This window comes from Eptesicus fuscus, chromosome 16 (genome assembly GCF_027574615.1).
Source record: "Eptesicus fuscus isolate TK198812 chromosome 16, DD_ASM_mEF_20220401, whole genome shotgun sequence".
In the NCBI taxonomy this organism is placed as follows: domain Eukaryota; kingdom Metazoa; phylum Chordata; class Mammalia; order Chiroptera; family Vespertilionidae; genus Eptesicus; species Eptesicus fuscus.
In genome coordinates, this window is record NC_072488.1 from 22,526,723 (window position 1) to 22,545,078 (window position 18,356).

Genomic DNA, 18,356 nt, shown 5'->3' on the forward strand with positions numbered 1-18,356 from the left:
AGGCCCTAAGAGATGCCTGCTCAAATCTCAGTGTGCAGAGGAATTACCTGGGGGCTTATTTTGAAATTGCTGACTTTTAGGTATCTGTGGGACATGTAAAAGGAGCTGTCTAAGGCCCTGGCCAGATAGCTTAGTTGAAGCATCGTCCCGATACGCCAATGTTGAGGGTTTGATCTCTGGTCAGGGCACATAGAAGAAGCAACCAATGAACACATAAATAAGTGGAACAACAAATCACTGTTTCTCTCTCTCTCTCTTAAAAATCAATTTCTAAGAGATTTGTCTAATAATAGAAAGTTGAATGATTCTGTACAAGTTCTAGTTCAAGAACTGACTCATCAGTGTATGTGAGTAGCAACTCTGGAAAGTGCATGCAAAGTGAAAAAGAGACTGTGGGGCAAAACAAAGAGGTGCACCAACATTTGGAAGACAACAGGTAGAAGAGGCCCTGCCAAGAGGAGAAAGACACAATGGCCAAAGAAGGCCACAAAGGAGGGTGTCATAAAAAAGGGAGTGTACAACAGTGTCAAATTCCAGAGAAAGATCTAAAAAGACAAGGGTTAAAAAGCATTTGATGGCTGTTGTCATTAGGAGGTCACTCCTATTTCATCTTTTAAGTGTAGCTTTAGTGAAGTGGGAGAAGAAGCATCCAGGATGTAGTGGTTTGATGAACAAGTAAGAGGGGAGAAAATGGAGACTATACCATAGACAACCTTTTCCAAGAGTCTGGCTAAAAACAAAGGAGAGAACTAGGGTGATAGGTAGAGTAGGTGTCATGGAGAGAGTCCATGCCTAATCGCCTATATTTTCTCTTGTAAATAAGAGGTGATGAAAGTAGGGGCTTTGGGTTTGGGCAATGAAGGACTGGTGATGAAGAGCACTCATGAAATAAAGTGAAAGATGAAAATAAATGAAGAAGAAAATATGTGTAATTAGTCTGGAGGGGAGACAAGATGAGCAGTCAAGAGTCTCAATGTTAAGGTAAGTAAGAAAAATAAGACACAAAGTGAAAAGTAGTATCTTGTGCAGTTGATGTAACTAAAGAAGCTTGTTTGAACTAGAATATTATAAATAGACTGGTAAGGATTAAGGCCGAAGAAGAGGGAGGGGAAAAACTGTGCCAGTCAGTGAAAGATAACCAAAATGTAACCAGACAATCAATGGGTCCTTGCTACCCATCACTACTTGAGCCAATTAAGCAGAGACAGGGTGGGATCATATGAGTGTTTATTCCAATACTGCCAGCAGTATGGGAGAGCAGCAGGTCATCCACAAAAATGTGCTCTGCCCCCCACCATAAGCCAGCTGCTTATATTGGGTAGAAGGACAAAGATTTGATGGGAAGTAGGCAAAAGGGTATGCCAAATGGGCAGTTTCCAGGTAATGTAGGCTGCAGATTTGCAAAGGCCTGTGGGTCTGCAAAGGCTTGGGGTCTTCAAAGGGCTAGCAGCTCTGGTTTCTGCAACAAAGTTGTTAATAGGCAGCTCCTGGATGGGGAGGATGGGCCACGTTCCCCAGGTGAGCTCCCAGGTCCCACATGCAACTCCCAGCCAGATTAGAATGTGCCTTCTTTAATCAGAACAGAACAATCGCAGTTAACAGAGTATGATTAATATTTCTTACAAGTAGCTGGTCCCCAATATTCTATTTCTGCCCCTATCAAAAACATAATGTCATTATTTTTCCTTGTCCTCATTTTAAATTTATAATAATTCACTTTCACCTTCTTATTCTATTCCCTGATATTTTCTACCTAAAGAGAAAATATATATATATATTTTTTTTATCTTAAAATATTCCCTACCAGGTAAGATGAGATGACTGCATGTTAGCTGGTATTTGGGACTTGGTATTGTCAAATCCTTTAATTCAGGATTATTCAGCTACAATGTTTGAGAAAATAACTAAGACTAAGGAAATAAAAGTTCCTTAGGGAAAATATTTGGCTTCTCCTGTTAAGCACTAACCCATTTATTTTGTTAATTTCCTGGGTCACTCTTGATTCAAGTGGAAGCAAAGCTCTTTATGATGACCTCCAAGTTATGAATTATAAAACTGGCTCGCACAATCTCCCCCTTGTGAGATCCCACTGTCTACAGAGTGGACAGCATGGCTTTTCTCTCCTCTCACTGAGCAGCTAACCTGGGGGATTTCTTAATGTCCTCCAGATGCAGACTAATGCCCATATTCTTTTCCTGCCTTGCCACTTGTGAAGTCCTCCTGAACTTCTCCAACCCCTGGTGCTCTTCTCCTTGTTCCTTGGTGTATCTGTCACATAATTATGTGGTTAATATACAGTATGTCAGGTTCACAAGCATGGGTTTTATCTCACTAATCAGTAACTTCTTCAAAGATAAAAACCTTTTTTCTTTACTTTGCATCATACCCAAGACCAAACACTAGCTAGGTATACAGTGGATGTTTTACAACTACTTGATTAATCTATTAACTGACTGGATTCTAAGCTTTAGAGTGAATGGCATCAATAGGACATGGATTATCATCATTGTCAGAAATTTCACCTAAGAATGAGGCTGTTTGCAGATTAAATCACTTGTTCTAACATGACCTGAACTGGCCTACTGAAGTAACAGATAACATTGAAGAAAAGCTGGTCCCTACAAGTTTTATTTTTCTAGCTTGCTTTGTCATTGCATTCCATATGAGGTGAACTCCTCATTCCTTTTACTAAAATGTATTTAGAAAATGGTCTTAAAGAGATCTGATACCACAGATGAAGTCAGTCAGGCCCTCTTTAGGTACTGAGAGATAAAAATTAGTGACAGATGACGGAGTATCTTTTTATGCCAGAACTCTTTGCAAAAAAAGCCATTCAATACAGAAAATATGATTTCATTCCACAGGATGAACCTCAGCTACCTCGGATGGAATTTGGAAATTCAGAGGGCCATGAGCACAGCCCTCCAAATGAAGTGCTAGCTAGGCAGGGCCACAGTAAAAAGGAGACCAAGTAGGTGGCTGCCCAAACTAAGATTTCACCAACATTAGGAAACAATCTTCCAATTTCTGTTGTTAGGTCCTCCCTTATATAAGGCCTACAGTTATACCACCCAAGTTTCATTGCTTTATTTCAAAATGTCTCTGTTATACAACAAATAGCCCCAAGCAAAGTAATGACTAGGGTCATTTACATATGTGTATGAATGCAGGGAGTGGGCACAGGTTTGGCTTGTAGGCAAAGAGGGAAATTTAGCAGCTAAAAAACCCTATGGGCAGAACCAATCATCTGCACCTTGACCTGGTATCAGAGTCCACTAGTAAAATCAAAGATCAGGGTTTCCACAACCATTGATGGAATGGCAGGTCCCTTCTTTCAGGAGAGTATAAGAAGGCCTAACCTTTAATCCTGTTCCCTAAGGCTCATGGAATTTAGCACCACCGGAGGGCGGTGTTTCTAGGCTGGCTAGGCGGAGGAAGTTCTACATTAATAGCACCAGCGAAGCCCTATTCCCAGCTGTTTCTACTTGTAATAGCTAGGCTTAAGGACTCCTGTACTCTCTCTCTAGGCACTTCTGTTCAGGAAGATTCTTCTGGAAGTCTGGACAACAAAGAGTTACCTATTTTAATCGCTTTCAGACAAGCATCTCTGACTTTTCTCAAAGACTCAGATGTTCCTTGTACTTGTCAGAAAACAAATGTGGCTTAAGCCAACATCTGGAATGGAGAAAAATATAGCAACAACAATCAAAAAAGATAATTAAGTTAATAAGGAATGCTTTTCAGACATAACATCCCATAGGCCAAAAGAAAAAAAAAAATGTTTTCAGAACTATCCAGAACAAAGTTATAGAAGTTACTTAGGAGCTAGATTTAAGTGGATTAACTGCAGAAGGGCACCATGTAGGACCAGACCATTGTGACCTTGTGGCCCATGCCAAGAATGGTACCCCAAGTTCTTTTCTCTGAGAGAAGGAAGAACTCATAACAATGTACAAATGTGTGTTGCAGGCTTAGAGAAAAGTTTATCATTTCATTCACTGCACATTTAGAATCCAGCAGTTGTTCAGCTGCTCTGAAATAAGGCATTTCAAAAAGATGCCTTGATGGTCATCTAGCGCAACCTCAGATGCATTGCCCAACATGTGATGAGTTTTCCTTGAACACTTTCAATGACTGACAGTATTATGGAAATCTTTTTATTCTGATGGGGAATGTTAACTTTCACAAAATTCTTTATATTGAAATCTGAAATCTATCTCATACTTTCCCATTGGGAGCACAAGACAGAAATTATTTGCCTTCTGCCAAATGGCAGCCTCTCAAGTATGTAAAGACCATTACCATGTTGCCTCGAAGTTTTTTCCAGCCTAACTATTTCCAGATGTTTAGCTTCCTCCTCATCTTGGTCACCTCCTCTGTATAAATACTAATTTATCAGTGACCCTCATAAAGGGAAGCCCAGAGCAGAACATAATAAGCAAAATGATATGGGTTTACTATGACCAGCAGAGTTGAGAGGGACTAAACCCTTCACTATCTGGAAGCAGCAACTGTGTCACATTGCCTTCTTAGGGCTCACCAGAAAATCCCATTCCCCAAGATTTTTAAAATAAAAACTGCTTTGCAGCCAGCCAGCCCCAGTCTGTATGCACATAATTTTGATTTTTCTTTAAAAAATCAGAATATGAGGCTGTTTGCAGATCTCTGTTATATGTTATCTTGATAGTCTCTATCAATCTCATCTTCCAAGGCTATTTCAAATCTTATTTTTTAATTATGAACGACATGAGACATATCAAATAAAAGAGTATGGAGAATATGACAATCAACCATTTGCTCAGAACCCAGCTTAAGAGCACATCACAAAGAGAACTGAAGCTCCTAGTATATGCTTCCTCAATTTCATCCTCCCCAACCACAGCGATAATGGCTACTAGCCTAAATTTGTGTTTGTCACTCTCATGCTTAAAAGCTATTTTGAATTTTTACTCCATGACCTACTATATTTATGTTATATACAAACCTGATAAACATGCCATCTAGTCTGTCTTCATTTAAGTAAGTAATTTAAATGTTGAATAAGGCGGCATTGTCTTCATCTATCAGATTAGTAATGCCATTAAAACAATGAGATGACTCAGGCATGACTTATTCTTAGGGGATTCTTACTAGCTCTCAGCAAAATAAAGTGTGAGGCACTCACAAGTAATGCATTGAACAATCCAGTCTAAAACAGTTAATATGAACTGTTATTTGGTCACTGATAAAATATGCCTTTTCCTCTCTCTTTTGAAAACCATTCTGCAAGCTCCTAGAGTAACATTCCCACCCAGCCCACATTCCCCTCAAATGACTGGCATTGTTCCACACTCACTTGCTTGGAGGCCGTAAATTATCTGGGTGCCAGGATTTGCCTTCATGCATAAGAGACAGTGCTCTTTCTCTATCACCTCACTTACACCTGCCTTCAGGGCCTTCCTCTCAGTTGACTGGCAGAGACAAGCCAAAGCAGGAGTTTAAAGTCTGCCCTCTTTCAATCACCATTATATGCCAACCCCATCCTTTCTCTAGAAATTTTCTTAACAAGCAAACCAAGCAGCTTTTATCTGCTATTTTGCAAGCAGGATTACCCCATTACGCAGATTGACAGCCCCTATTCATGCTGCATCAACCTGGGAGTCTTTTCCCCACATGTTTTGGCTTGTTTATAATTCTATGACTTTCAACAGAAAAATGGCACCTCCCTCCTTCTTCTCTTCTTATCAGTCCAGACTCCTCTCCATTGGTTCAAAAGCCTGTAGCAGGGTAGCTACGAGGTGGGCCTCCAGAGCAGTTCACTAGACAGCAGGCAGGAGAGAGGAGCTCAGTCCGAGAAGGCCAGGTCCGAGGTTCATGAGGCCAGAAAGGACCTACATAATATCAAATACCTTAATTTGACAGAATAGGAAACAGAGGGTCAGAGAGGTGAAGTCAAAATAAAAGTAAATGTCAGAGATCATAATGGAACATAAGACTCCTCAAAGGCCAGGTAAAACACAAAACCTAGCCAACACAAAACCCTTTCTATATAACCAGTGGAATATGAAATGTGGCTCCAATATTGTAGGACTAGAGTCCCTTAAGTATTTTGAAGATACACAGACACATGCTGTCTCAATTCACAATGTTTCATTTTGAAACCCGAGCTAGGCAGAGAAAGGTACCAAAAAACAAAAACAAACCCAAAAACCCCACAGCTGCTTCTGCATGGAAAGAGATTAAGACTTAGTTGGAGAGAACAATCACTGAGCATATAAATTACAGTATGATGCAATAATGACGAATAGCAAGATAAGAAGTTTAAGTAACAAATGCTACAGCCATTCAGAGGGAGAGATGATTAGAGCTGAGGTGCAGAGAACGAGGGCATGTCTTCCTTCCCAGCCGTGTCTCCACATTTATCTCTCTATAAAGCAATTCCTGTCTTCTCTTTATCTACAAGGATTCTAGGAAGATAGTCAATAGAAAGACACAGCCTTGAAGGAGAGCTCCCAGTATTACAATCGCAAATGAAGGTAGAAGCCAATTACTGTCTACTCCAAAAACCCCCAACTCTACACTGTGGAAAACAAGTTCTTTCAACTTCATAACCTGGGTATGAGTAAAGTGATAATCCTTGAATTATGTAACTTTCAAGGAAAACAAAACGAAAGTCAATGTTATTTCCCAATAGCAAAGTCTTAAAAGGCCTAATTACTCTTAGTTTTTGTACCTAATCCCTTTTTAAGATTGGTATAATCACAAAATAGTTTAACAAGATATAAAACACATATTTTCCAATTTTTTAAACATTGTTGACTAGATTTTTAAATATCTCAACTAAAAAGTTTTTACTGCCTTGGTCCCTATGGATGTTTTCCATCACCATGTGTTTAATTGAAACTGTATTATTACTTGTACTTCAATATTTTTTAGAGAACAGAAAAGAAGATTTCACTGAAAATTTATTTAATGTAAACAATGACTAAGATGATTTGGTGAAAAACATTCTGAAGCAATTTTGCAATGGAAATAAGCAACAACAACAAAAAGGGGGGGTTGGGGGAGATCCTTTTAAAAGCACCCAAAAAGTGAATAAAAGGCAGTTGAGGGACTGATTTATCCCACAGATATTAATCTGATGCTGAGAATTTCTGTCTCAGTTGATACCCTTACAGAAATTCTCAGCATCAGATTAATATCTGTGGGATAAATCAGTCCCTCAACTGCCTTTTATTCACTTTTTGGGTGACAGACTCTCAGATACCTTACAAACACAGATACCACTGGTCTAGGGAGGTAAGCAGCCTTGTCCAAGTATCACAGCAAGTAAGTGGCAGAGCTTGGTCAGAACCAGTTATCTTGAGTTCAGGGCCCTTGCTCTGTTCAGGACCTCATGCTGTTACTAAGGTTTGGGCATATTTGGTTTCCTATAGCTCTTCAATTAAACTTGAAACTTGCTTATGAAAGGGAACTCAAAGGTGTATGTCCAGAGATATTTTGGTCTCTAAAAAGCCCCAAACAAGTGGGCACTGGTGAGCTGTACTCAGGAAGCTGGTCGGGGTCCCTTTTAAAGCATGTGTAGCTTTGTGGTATTCAGTCACCCTATGTGACTGAAGGGTGAACTGCTTAAATTGAAGGCATCATGTTCATGGTAAAGGGCTGTGTTTCTGGATCCAGCATAGCATCAGGGACATAAAGTATACTGGATCGAAAACAAAAACTTACAAACGAATCACTGGGATTAGCATGATCATTTCTGTTCCAAGATGATGCAACAATCATAACTGCACACATGCATAATTTGGAAAATCCAAATCAGAAACTTGTAAGATTTAAGTCAACAAAGAAAATCAACAGAGATTTAAGTTTATGCTAACAAATGTGGGATAAGGAATAAAAATACTAATAATACTTACAAATATTATTAGAGAGGAAGGAAATGGCAAGTAAGTAGACATAAATCAAAAGGAAATAAAAAGCTGTCGTTGGGGCCTTTAATCTTCTCATTACGCAATTCACTTTAGCATAGCAACCTTTGTGCTACTCCCACCATCTGAAAAATTTCTTTAGCTAAACTCAGAGTATCCAAGAGCCTGATTATAGCTCTTCCAAGTACATAAATTAACATCCACAACGCCACAAAAATAAAACATCGCCCACCCGCTTGTGCATCCATCCATCTTTTCAGCAATTATCCCAAGTCAAAACAGCCCAATCTTTACTATGACTAGACCCACAAAAAATACCTAAAATGATGTTTTATGATCAATTTTTCTCTTTCTTCACGAATAATTTTTTTCAAAAGCAGTTTAAATCAAATGTATACAATTTTATCAAGTTCACTATTCTATAAAAAAATCTGTTTATAGTTTATAGCTCCAGTGTGACTGTGAACATTTTAGGGTAGCACAGGGTTGTCTCTGCAGTAAGTTGATGAAACCTAAAACTGGTTTTCTAACTAAGTTTAGGATATTTCCACTGAACCAAAGAAGATGGTCAAGAAAGAAAAGCCAGCCTTCCTCCATATCTGGCCACAGACCAACCTCATTGCCCAAGGCATCCACAGATGTGAGCCTGAGAGAATGGTGGCATCCAATCAAGCCACCCTCACTACTGAAAAAGCAAAGTAAGGAGCAGACCACACTGCGGGTGGGGACATGACTTCTACATCCTGGAAACAGACTGTACTCAGACCTACTAACTCTGGATGTAGGCTCCTTCATTGCTCCAAGCAATGAGCCTACTCAGAGTAGCTAAAGCTCTGGGCTACACAAAAGGGAACTGGTTATTTTGGTGTAGTAGAAAGAGTACACCAACATTCTTGATAAGTCCTGCACACTTGGGTCCATATTCCAGTTCTCTGACTCCCTTTGTGAACCTCAGTTTCCTCACCAGGAAAACAGGGGTGATAACACCTCTTTCAGAATCACTGTAAGCAAAATGTCTAGTTTTGGAAGCAAAATGTCCTTCTAGTTTATTAAAAATCATCTTTGTGTGTATGTGTTGGGGGGAGGTGGTTCTGATAATATTTAGGTTTAATATTCCAGATTTAATCTTACTGCTCAAAGTGTGATCTATAGACCAGAAGCATCAGCATTCCCTGGAAGTTTGTTTGAAAGACAGACTCTCAGATCCCACCCCAAATCTACTGAGCCAGATTCCCAAGTCATATGTTTACATCTAAGTTTGAGAAACACTATTCTATAATACACATGAACATTCAATAAACCAGAGCCTCCTGCCACTCTAAGGTATTAATTGTGGCGACTCGTGCTGGTGGTGGTGCTATGAATCTTTTTCAGGTAGAAAGCAACTAGCAACCCAGGCCTTCTCACTGGAAGGATGGGATGATGGTATGCTCCTTACTTTGTGCCTTTTGAGTTTAAAAAACAATGCATTAAGTACACTGGGTTTCAGTTAATACTTAAATCTTCTGTATTAATGTAATCCTTGTTATATGTAATAAGTGCCCTGAACATAATTAGTAATATGAGCCTTCTGACTATATGCTAAGTGAACAAATAACAGTTAGGAAGGATACCTTCAATGTAGTAATTTCTGGTTTCTAGGATGCAACACATAACAGATTGATTAGTAAGAAGGTTCTACAAACTGAATGTTCTCAACACAGGATGACAAAGTTCTAAAGCCTACACTGTGCCTCTTGCATGTGCCTTTCCCCTCCCGTCAACCTTCTGAAACACCTCTTAGTTCTTTCCAGTTACATGTGAAAGTACAAGTTTTAAATGCTCCTGAAAGTAAAATTATGACTCAAATTTCTAAAATGAATCACCAAATGCTGGATAGGGAGGCTGGTAACTTTGTGTCTCAGGAAACAAAACCCAATCTGAGTGAGTCATCTCTGTGATCACAGATAACACAGCCACAGCCAGGGCTTGGCAAAAACAAATGGCGATAGCAACCACATGTCAGAATCTCATGTTTAATGGTTTCTCACATTAAAATGCATCAGTCAGCTCTGTGAAACCAGGAAGTGGGACACAGGACACCACATAATAACAAAAACACTCTCGTGAGTTTGGTATATTTTATCCTTCTGCTCTAAGTCCATTTCAGTTTTTGAAAATAACTCAAATAAATGAAGGTGATGTTTTGTCAAGAGGTAAGTATTATGACAGGTTCTGAAATATTTCATAAGAAAATCTCAATACTTTTTAGAGGCCTAGTTACTGAAGCTGTTGATCCAAAATGAAAAAGTTGGCAGATGACTCAAAAAATGTAACAGAGGAAATGGTAACAGGCTCTAGAAGCAGGAAAGCCTGCTATCTTGTGACTCCATGCACAATCTGTATGCATGGCTCTTTCTTAGATACTCCAAGCCTGAAAGAGAGGACAAGTGCATAGTAAACTCATGCTACATGGCTTTGCCATCTAGATGCTCCTCCTTGCACCCACTAGGAAACTGCTCCATAGTGAAGAGCCAGAGGTCCTCTTGAAGCCCTGGAGAGGGGACATATGCCAGGACCAAGCCTGCCCCATGTTGGTCAGGCTCAACACAAGGGTAATGCAACAGCCAGGCTATGCTTTTCAAAAGGGGGCACCTCCTATCAACACCACACACCCACTGGCAGGTGGACTCCAAGGAAACATTATTTAAACAGTAGATGTAAGCTCCCACACCCACAATATAAGCACTTTCCTCTGAAATACTGGAGACCAGTTGGGGGCAATGGCAATATTCCCTGCTCCCTTCCTTCACTAGACACCCCCCAAAGTTAAAAAAAAAATCAGTCATTTCTGAAATAAGAACAAGATAAAATACCCCCATGAAGCCCCCACGGCCACCCCCATTGTTTCCACAAAGCATCCACTACCTCATAATGAAGGGGATAAAAGGTGCCATGCTGAGTGCAGAATAGGTGCCGTCCATCGGGGAAGGGTAGAGTCGCCCCAACACCAACAGTAAGAGAAACATGCTGGGCTGACGGTTTAGTTCTCCTATGTCACTGAAAAAAAATCATTGCACATAAAAGATTTAAAATTTAAGAGGTGCTATCTTCAACAATTTTTCTCATTAAATAATTATGCATATAAAGTGAGACTCTCTATGATTAAGGGATAGTTTTCCTTTTTCCATCTCCTCCTCCCCCACGCCCCCACTCACTTAATCTATTCCTAATGTGTAAATGAAGAACTGCCAAAGCCATGGATTGGGCTTTTGCACCTGATTCTCTTCTCAAAACTAATCATTTAATAATTCAAGTCTGCTGTTTTTATTCGAGCTGTGCATACAGGACAGGTGCCTGTTCCAGAGAAAGAAATGTGAAATTTTCAACATCCAAATGTACTTAAGAAAGCATGAACAGTCACTTACTGGGGCCAGAAAAGCCCATCTGCACAAGTTACTAATGAGGAAATGTACCATAAACAAAAGTAAAATTCATTGATGTTATTTTATTTTCCCATTACAGACAACTAATACAAATTCATACCAAGTGCTAGAAGAATTAAAAAGATGCCCATACTAAAAATTCCACCATCAGCTACAGAACGTGATTGGAAGGACAATGGTGAACGTCTCCATCTGCCTTGATTAGCCTGGAAACCCTCTTTATGGCTTTGTGTTTCCAGGGTCACTGGCCATCTTTGTTCAGGTACACCAGAACCATTTCTGATCATAGGTGCCCAGGTTAGTCAGCCATAACAGACCAGCAATAAAAAAAGACAGGTGTGCATTAAAGTAAACTCAACATGTAAACACACACCTTTTTAAGTAATTTAGGAAGAAAATGATTCTTAACAGAAGAAATCACCATGTGCTTCTAAGAAGCTAGTTCCTGTATAACACTGGAAACAGGATTTTAAAACTATAATATCAAAATGGGATTTTATCAACTTTTCATATATAAATCTACTAAAGAGACTCAGGCAACATCTATATATATAAAAGCCCAGCAACCAGAATGGTGGAACGACCAGAACAACCGGAATGACCGGTGGCTATGACGCACACTGCGGCAGCCAACCGGTCTTATCTGGGCTCCGATCGGGGCCCCCCCAACCCAATTGGGGGCAAGGCTGACTGGCTAACCTCTTGCGGCCCCTCCCTCCTGCTTGCTGGGCCCAACAGGCCCCCATCGGGGCAGGCCGGCCGGACCCCACCCATGCACGAATTCATCTAAGTTACAAGGAAGAAGTTGATTAAAAACTGTTGCCTGGAGGGAAAAATCTCCCTTGATTCACATCTTGATTTTACTTTGCCCCACCCTATTCTCGCCTTACCTGTCCACAGTATTGGATACAGCTTCTAACTGCTTGAGAAGAAAAGGGTAGAGTTCTGGGAAACGAGAAAAAAATTCACTCCCTGTCATTCTGTGGAGAGAGAAAAAGAAAGAGAGGAATTACTATCATTATTTCCTCTAATTTAATAATAAAGCCTTTTTATTTTTTTAAAGATAATTGAGATTATTTAGATATTCACTTATTTTTAATATATTTTTATTGAATTTACTGGGGTTACATTGATTAAGTAGGTTTCAAGTGTGCAAGTCTATAATGCATCATCTGTATAGTGTATTGTAGGTGCACCACCCATAGTCTAATCTCCTTTTGTCACCATTTATTCCCCCTTACCCTCCTGTACTTACCCCAACCCTCTTCCCTCTGGTAATCACATTTTATACTTAGATATTTAATGAAATAATGTTAAAAACAAAACCTACATATGAAGAATCTAATAATCAGTGGAAACAATACATTTAATTTTGATTTGGGAAGTGCTCTTAATATGTGGAAATTTATCTCAAAATTTAAGATTATGTATATTTACAAATATTTGATATTAAATTCTGTCAGGGATAAATACATCATTTGTAAAAATTCTAAGTTTCCAACAATTAATTTGGACTATGAATGCAGTCAACAGCTGGTTGACTGAGACTGACTCAGTTTCATTAATAAGGGAAAGTCTAGAACAAGGTTTCTCAATGACCAGATAATTCTTTGTTGTAGGGGGCTGTCCTAGGCACTGCAGAATGTTGAGCAGCCTTCATAACTTCTATCCCTTAGATGCCAGTAGTAATAACACTGCCCCCCAGCAAAGATAATAAAAACGGTCTCTGGCCATTGCCAGATGCACCTTGAGGGGAAAAAAATCTCCAGTTGAGACCCCTGGTCTGGAGTATGGTTATCAGAAGTTCTGGTGTGTGAAGTTCTGAGGGTCCAATCCCAGCAAACACCCGTGAGGACTACCTTTTTCATCTTTATTAACACTACTTTTAAATTCTGACAAGATCCTGAAAATAGCTCAAACTAAATACAGCATTTAGTTAAATACTCCATCTCCATATCTATTAAAAAAACTACTCTGAAGGGGTGGCATAAATATTCCCTAACTTGCCCCTTCTTATCAACTCTCTCTATATATATATGCTCCTACTAATGGAGACCCAAAACATCATATATTTAAAAATTGCAGTGTATTTTACATATAGCGAAATGTTCAAATCTTAAGTGTACCATTCAATCCGTTGTCAGAAATGCATACACTCATGTAATTCAGACCTCTATGAAGACTCAGAAAATTTCTATCATCTCAGAAAGTTCCCTTGTGCCCCTTCCCAGTCAACTCCCAATCCTCAAAGCAATCATGATTTGATTTCCATGATCATAATTTGGTTTTGTCTATTCTAAAATTTCATATAAATGTAATAATACATTACATAACTTGTGTCTGGCTTTTCTCACTCAACATAAAGTTTATGAGATTCATCCACGTTATTCGATGTACTAATAGCTTGATTCTGTGTTTGCTGAGTAGTATTCCATTATATGAATATGCACATTTGTTTACCTATCCTCCTCTTGACAGACATGGATTGTTTCCACTTCTTGACTATTATGAATAAAGCTGCTATGAACTTTCCTCTATAGGTGCTTTTGTGGACATGTATTTTCATTTCTGTTAGATAAATATCTGAGAATAAAACTGCAGTATGTTTAATATTTTAGGAAACTGACAGTTTTCCAAAATAATAACAATAGCATTTTACACTCCCAACAAAAAAAGAGTTCTAGTGTCTCTGCATATTTTTATAACATTTGCTACTGCCTTTCTTTTTTCCATTTTAGCCATCCTAGTGGGTATGGAGTGGTATCTCTCTGTGATTTTGATTTACATTTATTTGATTATTAATGACATTAAACATATTTCCTGTGCTTTGGTCATTGATATTGCCTTTTGCGAAGTATCCATTCAAGATTTTTGCCACTTTTAAATTACGTTGCTTGTTTCTTTTGCCATATATGCATTGCATGGACTTTCTCATAGTCTGTGGTTTGCCAATTTATTTTCTTAATATATTTTGATGAACAGAAGTTTCAAAGTATTAATGAAGTCCAAATTGGATCAATTTATTTATTTTATGATTCATGCTTTCCATGGCCAAAGAAGTCTTTGCTTTCTGAACATCACAAAGACATTGTTTTCATATACAAGTTTAATAGCTTTATGTTGAGGTCTATGATCCATCAAAAATATGGTGTGAGGTAGAGGTCAAGGTTCTGTTTTTCTACATTAGTGTATCATATTTTTAATAGAGAGATGCCATAAAAAAAGACATCGGTCTTAAGTAGGAGAGATTATATTATAAAGTTGAATTTCTCCCCCAATTCAATGCAATTCCAATAAAAATAGTAATATTGTGTGTGTGTGTGTGTGTGTGTGTGTGTGTGTGTGTGTGTGTGTGAAACCAGATTCTAAAATACATAAAGATGCATGCACAAAGGGCCAAGCAAGAGTGGCAAAGATAATCTTAAAGAACAACAAAGTTGGAGGTCTCATACTATCAAGTAGCTAGAATAAAACTTTAGTAGTAATTAGAACACTGTAGTGACAAATAGGCCAATGAAATAAAACAGAGAGCACAGCAACACACCTACATACACACATATATGAAAACTTGATTTTGCTAGGTCCTATGGGAGATACTAACAATATGATTTATGAAAGACCTGGCATGCAGATGCTAGTACTATGAAAACCATACATGCTATAACTAATTATCCACACAAAATTAAAATTGGATCCCAACCTCCAACAATATACAAAATTAAATTCCAGTGAATTCAAGACTTAGAAGTAAAAATTAAAATTTCTAAACTCCTTAAAAGACAACAGAGAACAGACTTTATTGAACAAGACCCAAAAGCATCAACTAGTAGGTGCACAGGATGATACTCAACCAACTGAGTCACACCGGCCAGGGCTGAACATTTTAATTAATTGTTTTGTACTTAGTAGCTTGATGGGTTTTGACTACATCTTTTAAAAAACATTTTGTTCAAGTTATTTTGTCCATACTTGATGGGGGAGGACCATGAAACATTCAATGTGCACTGTCAGGGTTTAAATAAAACCAAAAATGTTTTCTAAGGAGAATTTGACCTTATTCAGGTACTATGAACACATAGGAGGTGCCTTTCTAGTCTAGCATTCTTAGCTCCACAATACTGTTAAGAAAATGTTGACTCAATTTCTGCTTCACCTCTTATGGATATGCAATATTAACAATTCTTGTGTATTATGAAACAGAGTCTCAAGAGGCAAGGCCTATAGGAAGATGTCGGAATTATCTAAACAGAACTCAAACTTCACTCACACCTGATTCTCAACTACATGAAAAGTTCTACAGCACCTTAAATCCAGATCTTAGACTGCTAATATATTAATACCAGCCTTCAACTAACAATGTCTACACTTTATAGTTAAACTGAGTGAAAAATTACCACTTTCAGTAGTCTCTCTATATGGAGGCAGTTCATAGGTTTGGGGCTGCTCTTATAGGTCTGTAATCTAGTCTTATTTTAAAAGGCCAAGGTCATGAAACCATTTCAGTCCATATTTGAATCTCCCTTCTCTGAATCCTGGGACATATGAGTTTTACCTCTCACTTGCTACTCAATAAAAGCTGTAGTGTAAGCATATTTCTCTCAAGAAAGTAGCAAATATATTTTAAAAATACCTACATACTTCATGTTGGGTACTGTGCTAGGTCCTATGGGAGATACTAACAATATGACATAGTCACTGCTCTTAGAGCTTAAAATCTAGTTAGGAAGACAAGGCATATACATCCTATATAATAAAAGCCTAATATGCTAAGTATCCAGTCGACTGGTCGGCCATTCAACCAATCAAAACGTAATATGCTAATGATATGCTAAGGCCGCTCAAACACTCACTATGACGTGCACTGACCACCAGGGGGCAGATAGTCAACTGGTCAACCAGTCGCTATGACATGCAATGACCACCAGAGGGCAGACGCTCCAACCGGTAAGTTAGCTTGCTGCTGGGATCCAGCCTATCAGGACTGAGCGAGATGAACCGGACACACCCTGGAGCCCTCCTGTGGTCCCTCTCCATTGGCCAACCTCCCGCGTCCCTCCCCGGCCCTGATAGTGCACCAGTGGGGTTCCTCGGCCTGGCCTGTGCCCTCTCGCAATGTGAGACCCCTCAGGGGATGTCTGAGAGCCGGTTTTGGCCCGATCCCGCAGACCAGGCCAAAGGACCCCACTGGTACACAAATTCATGCACCGGGCCTCTAGTTCAATATAACCAATAATGTAAGGCAAACCAGTGTAAGGGTCAAATGAATAATCCTATATAATAAAAGACTAATATGCAAATTGTCCCCTCAACCAGGAGTTCGACCAGGATTTCAACTGGGAGTTCGACCAGGGGGCGGGGCTGGCCAGCCAACCACCTGTGGCCCCTCTCCCCAGTCAGCCCCACCCCAGATAGGGCCCCCCACCCCGATCGGGACAGGCTGGCCAGCCCCCACCCATGCACAAATTTGTGCACAGGGTCTCTAGTGCTTACAATAAAAGTACAGAGTTGGAAAAGATATCATTGGGAGCTGAAGAGGTTAGGGAAAGTTTTGTGGGAAACATGGAAACCAAGATGAGTCTGGAAAAATTGGTAAGAGTAGATTAAAAAGGAGAAGACAGCATAGAGGGGGTGGGCAAGTACAGGAACAAGTGGGTAGATAAACCGGCTGGATAAAAAGAGGACTTCATAATAAGAGTAGGATGGCATATAATTTTTTAGAAATTTGAATGCCAGACTAAGAAATTTGAATGCCAGACTAAGCAGATTTCTTACAGGCATTGAAAGTTTCTGAACAGAAAAGAGATGCGACAAGAGCAGATAGACTAGACTAGGGAGCAGAAACATAGTGACCCAATGGACATTCACTAAATGTGTACCTGTTAACCTCAACTACAGCATAAACATCTATTGGTAAGGGACCATATCTACTAGTATACTTCCTTACATCTCTCTTGATACACAGCACAATACTATGTAAATGTCCATTGACTGGTAGAGTTTTTTCTTCTCTGGCAAATATTGGTAAATAATATTAGCCAGTGGGGGGGAGGTGGGGAGCTAATATAGTTAACCTCAAAACTATGCCTTATGCCTTTTTTCTTCTCTTAGTGATTGGTACCTACCCAAGTGCCATCTAACTACCCACCCAATTTTCCAAGCCTGAAACTCCCCACGTATACAGTCAACAGGCCACTCTTGCTGTTTCTACCTCTGGAGTATCTATTGAATCCATGTCTCTCATTCCTCACTGATGCCACCCCACGTCTAACTGCTATTATCTCTTGCCTAGATACTGTGTCAGCTTCTCACCTGATCTCTTTGTTCACATCTTGCCTCCTCTTAACTTTCTATTGTGACAAGAATTCTTTTTCTGAAATACAAATCTAATCAAGCGATATTGTGAGATTAATGGCTCCCTACTGCTTTTTGAATAAAGCCTAAATTCCTTAGCCTGATTTACGAAGTTCTGCTTAATTTGACTCACTTGTCCAGTCTTAAACATATAAATTTGGGGGGTGGAATTCTATCAATATTCAATACTTTTCTAGTCCCCAGATCTTGGCAAATGTTGTTTGTACTTTCTGCTAGGAAAAGCTTCTTCCCTTCATTATCCCCGACTAAGTCCAAATAATCCTTCAATTTTGGGCTTTGGATGACTTCTTCAGGAATACTTTCCTATTGTCCCAAATATGGGTTAGGTGCCTGCCATTGGTCTTACACTATAACCTATAATCACCCCATCATAGCACTTGAAGCATGTCATACATGGAATTCCTCATTTAATTTCTTATTTCTCCCACCAGATTACACATCCTGCATGGGTAGAGACTATGTCTATCTTATTTTTCCACTTTATCTCAGGTGCTAAGTATGATGCTCAGTTCACAACTGGTGCCTAATAAATAGTGAATAAAAACAAAAGGACAGAGTCCTTGACATAGTCAAGGAGAAAAGGAATTATGACTTAAAATGGTGACATATTCATAATTTCTTAAAGTGCCTCCTTAGCTATATCTGAGGA

At 39.2% G+C, this 18,356-nt stretch overlaps 1 protein-coding gene across 1 annotated transcript in view; it reads right to left on the reverse strand.

The window, feature by feature from the left end:
• Nucleotides 1-18,356, reverse strand: part of THADA (THADA armadillo repeat containing) — a 293,480-nt gene that overhangs the window by 159,107 nt on the left and 116,017 nt on the right. Inside the window, exons 26-27 of the mRNA XM_028140017.2 lie at nucleotides 12,226-12,315; nucleotides 10,818-10,949 (exon numbers count right to left, since the gene is read on the reverse strand). Coding sequence (XP_027995818.2) covers nucleotides 10,818-10,949; nucleotides 12,226-12,315 — 222 coding nt within the window. The remainder of the gene's footprint in view (nucleotides 1-10,817; nucleotides 10,950-12,225; nucleotides 12,316-18,356) is intronic.